General features: G+C 37.5%; 1 protein-coding gene across 10 annotated transcripts in view; it reads right to left on the bottom strand.

Annotated features, from left to right (window-relative positions):
* CTTNBP2 (cortactin binding protein 2) overlaps window positions 1–13229 on the bottom strand; it is a 376816-nt gene that overhangs the window by 70239 nt on the left and 293348 nt on the right. For all 10 annotated transcript variants that reach the window (XR_012508104.1, XM_074367170.1, XM_074367169.1 and 7 more), the window contains one exon: window positions 10721–10945. Coding sequence is in view for 9 of the 10 variants with exons in the window: in XM_074367170.1 (XP_074223271.1) it covers window positions 10721–10945 (225 nt within the window). In the remaining variant the exon portion in view is untranslated. The remainder of the gene's footprint in view (window positions 1–10720; window positions 10946–13229) is intronic.

Genomic DNA, 13229 nt, shown 5'->3' with positions numbered 1-13229 from the left:
CTGAATAGCATTGCAATGGATTCTATAAAGAGGTGATCAGGAATACAGGTAATTCCTCGAGAATAATTAGAGACAGATTGTTCATCTACATACACTCTATTCTACGAAATTTTGGAGGTGACGTCATAAGTAGATTAGGTAAGATTTGGGGAACAATAGTGCTGTCACATACTAGATTTATGTGTACATTTTATTCATCTGGGTGCCTCACAGAAAACTGAGCTTATTTATAGTTGAAGCACATTTAACTCTTCTAAATGCATCAAATAATAGGTTGCTATAGAAGGCATACAGAAAGTTAGAACTATTAAGAAAACATTAAATATGTTAAATGTTTTGTATTACCACCCCCCCATTCTTATAGCAATATAGGAAAAAGTACAAACTAGGTCAATTTTCAGCTTATTTTTAAAATGAGTTTCATTAATTTACTTCTGAAGGTGGGAAAAAAGTTGTCTGTAGAACTTGAGGGGCTACCTGCACTTCACATAACAAGTAGCTAGAGGCCAAGTTACTGATTTCCCTGACGCCGCCCTGTTTATCAGTGTCCGAGCCTGGCACACACTCAGGGCGCCACTCATCTCAAGCTTTTCTCACCACTTCACATATGCTGCCCACAGTATTTCTTCACTATGGTCATCACACTTTATCTCTGAAATGGTAACTTTCATCTTACACTTTAGAATCAAATTAAAGAAAGGCTTCTAATAGGAGATCAACTCAACTAATCCCAAATTATTTATACAGAGAACTATACTATGATAAAAAGCACCCATAATTCTTCTGCATCTTTGTTTTTCCATCACTTATGGCTTATAAATCCTATCTCAGACTAACATGAGTCTTCTTAATCTCACTACAGATAGCAGAGCACAGAGGAAACCACATAATTGGTGCACCTACAAACACACGGCTCCAAACTCAACTAAGCTCTGAGCCTCAATCATCAATCACTCTACCTAACTCTGTTTAGCTTCCTCACCCATTTACTACTTCAGGGGATATTTAAACCTCTGCCACTCTCCCTAATACTTCACACAACTGACTCTCAGTCTACCCTAATAGACTCTTTTATCAAGAAAATTCAGACTAACTCATTCCCTCTACATCCTGTCTCCTCCCTTAAGCCTTTTTAGAGCCTCACCAATCCAACTCTCCTCTCCTTCACTCTAAGGGAGAGAGGTATCCATCTGTTGAAGGCCAGACTTTCTTCAACAATTAACTTCATTATCTCCTGTCACCTCTGAGACTTGCTCCATCAGTGATGACACTGCTCTTTATAAATATTAAACATCCTCCTCTCTGTCAGCTCCTTCCAATCAGTATATAGACTTACTCCCATCCTTAAAAAATAATTTTTATATCAAAAAAAAAATTCCTTGACTATTCTGGTCCAGAGACAACATTCTTGTGCATGAAAGAGTAAGACATACAGTACTAATTCTAATCCCAATTTCTTGGCTGTGTGAGCTTGGTTAAGTTTTCTCTCTAAAGATCCATTCTGTTTGGTTCCCTCATCTGCACAATAGAGTAATAGCAGTGATTACTGTATAAGATTACATGAGGCAACACACATAAAGCATATATACCATTGTCTCTGGTACTAAAAAATGTTAAATTTTCAACTCGTAATAACTATTTGCACTATTTTACAGTGTGCTGGTTTTACAGTGTTTTTCCTCTGAAAACACATTTAGAAACAAACACGGCTCTCGAGAACTGACCATACTAAACACATAGATGATGTTTTTATAAGTTACACAGCAATTGTAATTCAACAATACAAAGTACATCAGATAAAGCTGTGCTACCAGTAATGGTGAAACAAATCAGACTGTCTTCTCCTGCAGATAATAATGATGAACCCTTGAAAAAAAAAGTTTTTTAAAAATATAACTATTTGAAGGCTTTGGAAAGCAATAAAAGTGGTAGAAATAAGAGAGCAGTACACCCTTTCATTAGAAAGAAGCCAACAACACTGGAGGGTATTTGCCCTCGTATTTCAAGTGAGGGCAATTCCCTGTCCTGACAGCACTGGCAGCAGGAGCTGTAGCACAAAGCCCCCCTCATACCAGCTTGAGGAGTCAGAGGATGGAACTGGGGCTGCCACCATTAACCCCATCAGCATCACTGGCTGAGTCCTGAATTACACATTCGTAGGAGAGACTCTACACTGAAGGACAGAGGAGGCAGCTGAATGGCTGCGAGAATTGAGAGAACATTTCCGCTACTGCCAACTGCAAAGAGTTTGGAGTATGAATCTACCCAGGTTAACTGCTTACTAAAACAGAATACATTCGTCAGAAGGTAACAGAATCCACCGTCTCTGAACCATATCATCTATTATGTCTGGCATGCAATAAAACGTAATTGCTAAATCCTTATAGCAACATAGGAAAAGCACAAACTAGGCAATTTTTAGCTTATTTTTAAAATGAGTTTCATAATTTACTTCTGAAGGTGGGAAAAAAGTTGTCTGTAGAACTCAAAGGGTGATTTTTTGCTTGCTAGGCATGCAAAAAATAGTTTTTAAGTGATCCATTGTCAAGAGAAATGTACTCAAATAGAAACTGAGCTTAAGATGATCAATACTGGAATTAGCAGACAGGACCTTAAAGCAGCCATTTTCAAAGAAAATTTGGTCACAATGATTAAACAAAACAGGAACTTTGGCAGATGAATGGAAACTAGAAATAAATGGAAAATCTAGAATTGAAAAGTATATTATCTAAAGCGAGAAAAAAAAAGTTCACTGAATGGGTGTAATAGAAGATTTGAGAGAGGATAAATAAAAAAATGAATTTGAAAATAAAGCAAAAGAAAGGATCTGATTTCAGGAACACAGAAAAAGTGATTGAAAAATGAAGAGCACCTCAGTGACCTGTAGGATGATATAAATGGTCTAAACACCATGTAGCTGGATTTCAGGGTTGTCTCAAATCATTCATCTACGTGTTACTTTAAGATGCTAGAAGTTAAGTGAATGAATTACAAAGAAAAAAAAAGGAGAAGAAAGAGAGACTGGGGAAGAAAAATCAAAAAATATATATATATTAAATATTAAAAGAAAAAAAGGCCAAAAAATCCACAAATTTGGTTAAAAAACAAACCTACCAACTCAGGAAGCTCAGAAATCCCAAAGCAGAATAAATATAAAGAGAATCACACCTAGGTACGTCATAGTAAAAGTGCTGAAAACAAAGGTAAGAAATAATCTTGAAAGCAACCAGAGAAAAAGACACAGACACAGAGAAACTACAACATAAATGATGGCTTAATCATTATCTCTAAAATATATGAAGCACAAACTGAAAGAAAGAAAGGGAGAAATAGATAAATCTGTAATAATGATCTACTCTCATAAAAAAAAATCTAGATAAAACATGAGGAAGAATATAGTAGCTCTAAATAACACTGTGAGACTCACCTGGCCTAACTGGCACTATGGAACAGAATACCCTAGAACCCCAGAAGAGGCTGTCTTTTCAGAAGCACTTGCTTTGCTGAGCTATTAAAAGTCACTAAAAAATTACAAGACTAAAATCTCACAGAATATGTTCTCTGACCACAGCAGAATTAAATAATAGATAAATCACAAGATGTCAAGAACACTCTAAAATTTAAAAATAAAATATACTTCTAAGTAGTACAAACATTTAAGAAGAAATCAAGAAGGAAATCAGAATATATTTTGGGCTGATTGAAAATAAAAACACAACATATCAAAACTTGTAGGATGCAGTGAAAAGGGAGTATTTAATGGGAAGACAAGGCAGAGGATAAAGAGAAAGTTGGATCTTTTCTTGCTTACATTAGAAAAGAAGGATTGTCTCAAACCATTCATCTAAACCATTCACCTTAAGAAGCTAGGAAATGTGAAGTAAATGAATTACAAGGGAAGTAGAAGGAAAGAAGTAACAAGGGTAAGAAACAAAGGTAATGAAATAGAAGAAATAGAGAAATTAACAGTCAAAAGTTGTTTTTCATCTCTAAAAGATAACTAATATTGTTAAACATTAGAAATACAGATTAAGAAATATAGAAAAACACATAAATAACAGGAATAGAAGATGGGATATCACTGCAGAATAAATATTAAAAGGATAATAATGAAAGACTTTGTGCCAATAAATTCAGCAATTCAAATTCCTCTGTAACGCACAACTTTTAGAATTGACATAAAATGGAATAAAAGATTAAAATAGCTTTACATCTTTAAAAGGAACTGAATTCACAAATAACTTTCCCCCAAAGAAAACTCCTAATTCATATGGATTTACTAGTGATTTCTACCAAACATTAAAAAAAGAAAGCCAAATTTATATATATCCTTTCAGAAAATAGAGAAGGAAACGCTTCCAATTCACTTTATGAATCTAGAATTACTTTCATTACTAACAGTCAAGTTAGTCTTTCTGTAAATTTTAAAATACTATCACTCATGAACACAGACACAAAACTCCTTAGCAAAATACAGGTAAACCGAATCTAGCAATATTTTAAAAGCGTAATAAAAGGTGACTAATCTGAAGTTTACCTCAGGAATGCAAGATGGGTTAATATTTGAAAATCAATTGGTACAATTCATTACATTAAAAGAATAAAGAAAAAAAACTATGACCACAGCAATAGATGCAGATAAACCATTTTACAAAATTCAAAACCCATTCATGACAAAAATCACTCAACAAAGAGTAGAATGAACCTCAATGAGATAAGGAACATCTATAAAAAAGAAAGCACACCTAACATCATACTTAATGGTGAAAAAGACTGTTTTCTCCCTAAGTAAAAGAAAAGCCTCTGATGTCTGCTCTCACTACTTCTATTCGACGTTGTACTGGAGGTTCTAGTCAGCGCAACGATGGGGAAAAAAAAGGAAATGAGGAAGGAAGGGAGAAGGGAGGCGGGGAGGAAGGAAGGCAGGCAGATAATTTGGAAAGGAAGAAGTAAAATGTGCTGTATTCACAGATAACATGTTTGTTTACCTACAAAATCGTATACAATATAATACACAGAACAACTGCTAACACTAATAAGCAAGTTTAGCAAGATCACAGGATACAATGACAGCATACAAAAATCAACTGAATACTTGTATACCTAGCAACAAATGGTTGAAAAAAATTTTGAACAATGTGTTTACAATGAAATCAAAAACAAAAAATACTTAGAAATAAACTCAACAAAAGACACTTGAGACTACTGAACTAAAAACAATAAAGCAATGCTAAAAGAAACTATGAAGATCTGGACAAAATGGAGAAAAATACTATGATCATGCGTTGGAAGACTCAATTTTGTTAAGATAAAAATTCTCAACAAATCAGTCCAAAGATGCAACAAAATTTCAATCCCTGCAATCTTTCCAAGAAACCAACAAACTGACTTAAGTTTTTATAGAAATGCAGATGATCTAGAAGAGCCAAAACAATTTTTACAGAGAAAAACAAGCTGACAGACTTAGAGTTTGTACATGTAAGGATTACTATTTAGCTACAGTCGTCATTTACCTGACATTCTAACATACAGGTAAGACTAATCCATGAGGAGACGATCAGAAGCGTTCTGTTCAGTGGTGGCCTGAACTGGGGGAGAGATTTACTGGGAAGGTACTTCAGGAAACTTTCTGTAGTGATGGAAATATTTTCTATCTTACAAGGGGCACAGATTACAGAAGTACGCATTTTTAAAACATCACTTTGTACACTTAAGATGTAAATTTCACTTCCTGTAAATATCTCCTTAAAAGCTGTAAACAACAGTGAATTCCAGGTTTGCATGTTTGCTTTTTTACAGTGCTATGAATTAGCAATTCTGACACTACTCTGCGTTCTAGGCTTGAGTAAATCAGTAACATACTGAAGTTTAATGGGAGCCAGGTTTCTCAGTACTGAAGAAGTTAGTTTTAAATAAAGGACAAGAAGGTACCCTATGGTTCTGGATTAGAATCAAAGGTATCACTGTAAGTATGAACTCATGTTTTATTCAGAGAGAGATATATAGATATATGTGTGTATATTAAATATAGACATGAACAGATAATTATACACAATTTCCCAGTGCTAGATTTGTTTCTAAACAACATTTTCCATTAAAAAGGAAACTCGTGTTCCCAGGAGAAACAGCTAATTCCAGGGGTTGGGGTGGGGGAAAATACATGAGTCTGGAGTATCTTACTGCAAGAAAGTAAAGAAGTGCTCAAGGAATGATGGGAATATATCAAAAGGAGCAGCTTAAAAGGGCCTCACTGGCCAATTCTGGGACAATTCTGAGAAGTGATTGAGGGGTTATGGATCCGACAGATACGGGTAGGAACAGACATCTCCCGGCAACTCAACCACACACTGATTATAAAAGAACCACAGCCTCTGGACATAGGTGACTGAGTTCCACTTGACTTTGTTCAATTATTGTCCAACTTACATCTACTCACAACTACTTTCAAGTAGTGGTTGAGGGAGGGGGAATTCTGCACGAAGCAGTATCATCAAACTCTTTTGCTAAAAGCAGTGTATTGCGTGGAAGAGCTGAGGAGAACTAACACAGCTTCACTGGTAGTGAGGAAGTCGGTGGCTGCTCCAAGAATAGCACCCAGACGGGGAGCCATGAATGGAGAGGCACCAAACAACTGTTTATACGGAACGAAAGGGAAAACTATGTAGGTGGGAGCAGAGCAGCAGTGTAAAGGCAATTAGTTCTAATTCAAAGTGGAAACGGGAGAGGAAAGCAATTACGGTCATTTGTAAAATAAGAAAGCAGAGTGGATGTCTGTCACAACCACAAAACACTCTTATGACATTTAATTATACTCTTATTGCTCCTTCCTATCTTGTAACACTCACTGCCCCCGTGTACCTTCACATGGTCACCCCTACCTGCACCTGCCCAATCCTGGCAAACAAATACATAACAATGATATATTTTAAGAGGTCTTTTTTTTTTTTTTTTTCCTTTAGAGGGGCTGTAGCTACCAGTCAGTAGTTTGGGCTCTGCAGTTCTCATCTGCCCCTTCCTCCCGACTGAGAGTCTTGAGAGAGAGAGAAGGGAAGACATGTATGAGGCCAACAGTCCTCTCCTCTAAACCCCTCCTCAGAGCGGCAGACCTCAACCTCCAGGTCCCCCGTAACACTTACTCTGCAATGCTCCTGGGGAGTCAAAATGCATTCTGATGTGTAATAATGAGTTACACAGCAAAGACTCAAGAATGAACTAAAAACAACCATCCATGTACAAAACATCCTGAATACTCTTCCTAAAATGTTATTTTAGGTGTTTTTCTACTGTGTTATCCTTGAAAGTCTAGAAAGCAATTTAAAATTATATTTGTATGGTATAACCATTATATAATGAGGTAGAAAACAATGAATGCAAATGGTGAAACAAAGTACAATTATTTATAATAGGAAGTAAAGGGCACATGAAATAAATTAAACAAAATAAATCATTTGATGTTCTTTTCTGGCCCATTTGTCATGTCTTTGGTTGTCCAGCACCTGAAACTCCTTCTTATGTTAAGAGAACTCCCCACCTATGATTCCTTCCTATAGGAGCTAAACGTGCCCAACAGTTGCTCTCCTGGTCTTCCCTGTAGCCAAGGAAGAGCATGGGCCCAAGCTTGGCCAATTAAATGCACCTGCTGCTAGACTTCAACTAGGAAATGAGTGATGTATAGAGGCAGGGCCGGGGGAGGTGCCACTCAAGCCCCAGAGCAGTGATGGCAGTGGTGCTGTCCGGTGTCAGTACGCTTCAGTATCCAGCTCTCGGCAGAAGCAGCAGCCACTGCAGACCTGATCTATGGTGAGCATTTTTGTCAGTGATGCTGGCTGCTAAGAGCTGGTCCCCTAGCTCTCCCAGCCATGCTCCACCATGCTGTAAGCCAAAGAATAAATGCTGTTTCTGCTCAACTCAATGAATCCTAACTTCACTTGCTTGCAACTAAGAATTCTGCCTGATGCATCTAACGTCATGCAACTGACCTCATTATTCTGAGCTGCCACCTAGAAAAAGAGCTCTATCTAATATACAGAGCTACTTTTAGTTTTTTTCTCTGGTTAAAAAAAAAAATTGCTCCCTTCTGAATTTCCTAGTTGTTACTTTGGCTTCTTACTTTTAAAGGCTCTGCTCAAATTAAAATTTTTTACCCTTTTAGGGCTAGAAATTATACTAAGTATGAATAAAATGACTGAACATGAATTAGAATAGAAAATCTATTAACAGATGATGCACAAAATAAATCATTAAAAAACCCAAATAACCACCACCCTAGGTTACTGGCTCGAAAAGGGGGAGCATATTACCAGAGGCAAAGTTCCCCATGATGATTACTCATTAGCTTATTCAAAGTGGCCTGAGGCTCAGTCCACTTGCCAAATTGACTCTTGCCCAAATTTCCCTGGCACGCAAATTACCAAACAGTTAACCCTCCTATTAGTAGTCTCAGCAGGAACCAACGCATGAATGAACACGAAGCCTCTTCTCCCGCCTTGAGAGGCCAACTAGAGCAGCCTTCAGGCCAAATGTCTTAGAATTAGCAAAGAGCAATGCGCAGTGTCAGATAATAAATACTTGAATTGTAGATAATGGGACCTTTGCTTTTCCTGACTTCTGCTCTGGCAGTGGTTTAAAGACCTGGATTCATTTAAATTAATGGATTTCTGTGTCTTAATGCTTTTAGATTTCCAGAGCTGCGATTTATTCTACATGCAAGGGAATTAAAGATGTCTGGTTAACATATTTACTTTCAAGGATAAAAATGACAGGTAATTTTGTTGCCAAAATGACTTTGATGTCTCTCATCTTAACAGCTGCTGTGATACTTTGTTTTTTTCATAAAGACACGGGATAAGAGTAGAAACTGTAACTCTTCCCACGGTTACAATCTACCGGAATACAGCATCCTTTAGGGACAAAGGCTAGCACTGCCTATCGGAGAAACCCTTCACTGAGACTGCACAGCCAGTGAATTTGGCCATAAAGGACTCCTGTATTCCTGTTATACGTGGGAGAGAGATCACTGGCTCATTTCATATTAGCCTCTCAGGGCCCATAGGACAGAAACAATTTCCTTTCACTTCCAGCCAGGTTGGAAATGACCCAGTCATTCAGAAACAAACAGGATGTAAGCTGATTAGAAAAAAAAAAAAAAAAAAAATCAACTAGATAATTAAATCTTTGATTCAACTTGAAATGAATTTCTTTTTCTCCTCTTACAAGAGAAATGGCCGATAAAAATGCAAAACTGCAGTAAAGTTTAGGAGAGCAAGCACTTTTATATATTGAATGGAAACTACAATAAAAAAATATTTTCTTGATTTTTGGTAACGCAGCATAAAACCCAGCAGAAATACTTTATTATGAAATAGCTCATTTGACACGTTAAGCACATAATTGAAATGTGTCTTGTCCAAGAAACACAAATGAGCTTTAGTGACATCAGCTGAAATACACTGGCTCTTGCTTATGTGGTTCGTGGGAATGTTTGAAAGGCTCCGGAGACCTCAGTGGTTGTCTGCAGGGCTTTGTCGAGGGTTTGCAGAGTCCAGACTAAAACTGTTCGATTCAGTCTCACGTGCATGGAAGGCCTTTTGTTCTCTACTGTTTTACCCAGTGTTTTTAGTTTTCTACTATGTGATATACCGAGCAAAAGGTTTGATTTTATTCAACATGTATACCAGAACACTAGCATATATATGTTAATGCAAAGATATAATTACAGGGAGAAAGCCACACATTTCATGACAGTATCAATAAATATTTACATAGTATACTGCATTCAGGTGAACTGCTAACCAGGTGTTAAATGTGTGCTATAACAATGTCTCTGAGAAGAACAAATAGAAGAAACATTTTAATTTATGCTTTAATAATGGTGGGAAGAATGCATTACTTTTAATTCTCATCATATCAGACATCATTACCTTCTCTGAATTCCTCTCTCTTTTCTAATAAAGGGAATCAGTAGTCTCCACCATGTACCGAAAGGACAAAATTTAAACTTCTATTTCCTTATGGCTGACCGCAGCAAGCTTTTATCATTTAGGACTCTTTGAAGCATCTGCTCATGTGCAGTAAATGTGTGTGTTGGTGGGGGAGGTAAGAAGGGGGCAGGAGGTTGGTTTAAATGAAACACATGTGAGCAGGAGTCTGGCGGTCTGCAGCAGAGACAGCCATCAGCCCCAGAGGCGAGTTTGAGACCAACCAGGACTCCAAGATGACATGCTGTGAGATTGCATATACCATGCAAACTTTCATTCTATTCTCCTCATGCTATTTTCATTTTCCAAAAAAAAAAAAAAAGAATTAAAAATATAATTTCTGATTGCAAAGAAATGCTGGAGACAGAAGCTGGACAAGTTGAGGATGCCACCAGATGATCAGTCCTGGTCGCATTACTCGATCACCCATCCAGCAGTGAAGCAGGTCTTATGGCACTAGGAAAGGGAAGCCCCCCACCCTGATAAAAATCTGTATTTAATGGAGGTATCATAGTAACCATTATGGGAAACATAATTCGTCATACTTCTTTTATGATTTAGTGTTATTTCTGAGTTACGTTTGAGAAGGGCCACCAGAATGTGTCGGTATTTTGCATTTCTAAGTCCTTATCCTGACTCTCCTTGAAAATATAATATTTAAGAACAAAACAATAACCATGGAGATTATCTTTTCATTCTACATTGTGATGTGGGAGAAAAGGGCTGTTTCAAAGTCTCAATACCTTCTTTTGTCTGCTCTCAGCGGCAGCCAGCTGTGTGGACATCCTTTCTTGCATTTTTCTGCAGTGGGCCATGACTGCTTCGAGGATGGACAGGGGGTTGGTACAGACTGGCTTCTTCTCTTTGTCGCCGGCACCTGCTTCATAGTCTCTCTGCAGTGCCAGGAATGGGTCGTTTAAATTAAATCTCCCATAACGTTCCTGGATAAATACCTCCTTCCTGCGAGCCTAGAACAAAATCAGAGGAATGTGCTGAAGACAGAAATGAAAATATACAGTAAGATATTTATACAAAGGCTTTGTGATTACCATTCCAAATGGCATTCACAACTGTTGTGAGTAATGGCTTACATGTGACGTCAGGTGGTGAGTGAGAGGCAAGGGGAATGTGACCCCAAACCCTGACTAGCCTGCCATGCCATTCAGTCTCCTTCCAAATTTTCTTCCTTTAAGAATATTGTCTTTTAATTACAAATGATGCAAAGAGTTTTCTCCACCATGATGTGTGCTGCTTCAAGTATCTGAATTTCTCATTTAAAGTAAAATAAAAAATATCAACAATTAAAATAATTTTCAGCAAAAATTCAAAAATAAAAGTACATGTTGACAGAATCTATATTTCACATAATCCTCATCAAGGTGAGTCACAAAATATAAGTCTCCCACAAGTTTTGTACAGCCAGAAAGAATGTATGAAAATGTTTTCTGAAGAAGAAAATATTTCCTGTAATTTTTTATGCCAAAAATCACAGCATTCACATTTCGTGAAGTCTGACCAACTAGAAAAAAAACCTCCAGGAAATTAGGATGATGCAAATGTCTTCTCATCATTGAAGGGCATTAAAATATAGTTCACAGAATCCCAGGAAAGAATGTAACCTCATTTTACTTTAAATGTCAGTCCATCAGCATCAAAGTTAATTTCACATCCACTTGGCACTAAATGCAATTTTCTATAATTAGCCTACAATGGCCTTTGCATAAAATGGAAAATAGCAGTAGAAATATATTGAAAACGAGCAACATTTTCCTAACTCAGGTCATTTGGAATAGCTACCAGAAAAAAATTATTCTATATCACTGCCAGTGGAAAAACTAAATTACTTCACAATAAATCAAGCTTAATTGTCCAAAATGTTAAACATCTTTTCTAAAGAAATACTACATACATTTCCTTAATTGAAAAGCAACTTCATCAACCAACTCAACTTTTCCATTTTTAGCCCACTATTAGCAAGCCAACAAGCAAACACAAGGGCGAAAGACGAGTGGAAAAATCTAACATTTCTTTTCCTATTACCAAATTAGATTAGGAAATACAATTTAGGAAAAGTCCAATTTCACTATTAAATTTAAACTAGCTTTCAGAGGATTATTTTAAACTTAAAACTCAGAGTAATTTATGAGTCAAAAAGCATTTGGTATTTCTAGATTCTTCAAAAATTCAATTATGCAATCAATGCACTTAAGTATCACTTCAGAGATGCAATTTCAAAAACAATTTCGTTTTGTCCTTCACATTTCTGTTAGTTTTTATTCCATGTTGTAGTCATCCCCAACCCCTGGATGAAAATTTGGGATAGCCCCATGGTTTTTCTAATTAGTTCCATCTAATACAAGTTATATCGTCACTTTAAAATATAAAACAGTCTCAGTTTGGTTATTAAGATATCCAACCTCAGAGGTATGATCACTTCCCTTCCCCAGCTAGGATCTGCACCACCTGGGAAGTGTTTATGAAAACCTCTCTTCTTTCATCCAGTCTTCTCCCCCTCCTTCTCCCCTTCCGCCTTCTCTGGGTAGGAAGGAACTGGAGGCAGATGAAGATGGAGGTAAGGGGAATGGCAGCATTGTACCTGACTGGTTCAGCTGGCAGACTAGTCTTACCACCTGGGTGTGGCAAATACTTAAAGCCTACTCTTTTCCCGTGAAGTACCTGGTGACTTTAGAGAGCCATCCCCCTTTCCCACCACTGGGGACCCTTCATCTGCAGTTTCCCCAACGTAAGGCATACATGTAGGACAGACTACACCATCTGCAAGGCCCACTGCAAAATGAAAACACATGCTCTTTGTTCAAAAATTACTAAGAATTTCAAGATGGCAACAGCACACCATTTACCCAAGGGTGGGGCCCTTCTAAGCACACGGCCCCCTGTGACTGCACAGCCTGAACCCCTGTGAAGCCAGCTCTGCATACACATCTCAGTGAAGCATCTAGAGTCTTTTGTCGGCAGAGGTCTTTCTTATGCTCTCAAGACTTCTCTGCTGAACAGGACCTGAATCAATTTCATTCCCACTCTGATGCCCATGGCCCAGTCTCGTCTATGGGAAATACTGGTGATTCTTCATCTAAGTAAAATCTGGGAATGCAAGATGACCACTGCAACCACCTTTCTGTCATTTCCGCAGATCACCTGCTTTTTCAGCCCCACTTCCACTCAGAGCACCAAGACCTGCATGAGAAGCCTATTAAGTCCTTAAATAGCCTCCTTAAAGTCCTTTCCTCTTAA

This window comes from Camelus bactrianus, chromosome 7 (assembly GCF_048773025.1).
Source record: "Camelus bactrianus isolate YW-2024 breed Bactrian camel chromosome 7, ASM4877302v1, whole genome shotgun sequence".
Lineage (NCBI taxonomy): Eukaryota > Metazoa > Chordata > Mammalia > Artiodactyla > Camelidae > Camelus > Camelus bactrianus.
This window is presented reverse-complemented; position numbering and strand designations above follow the sequence as displayed.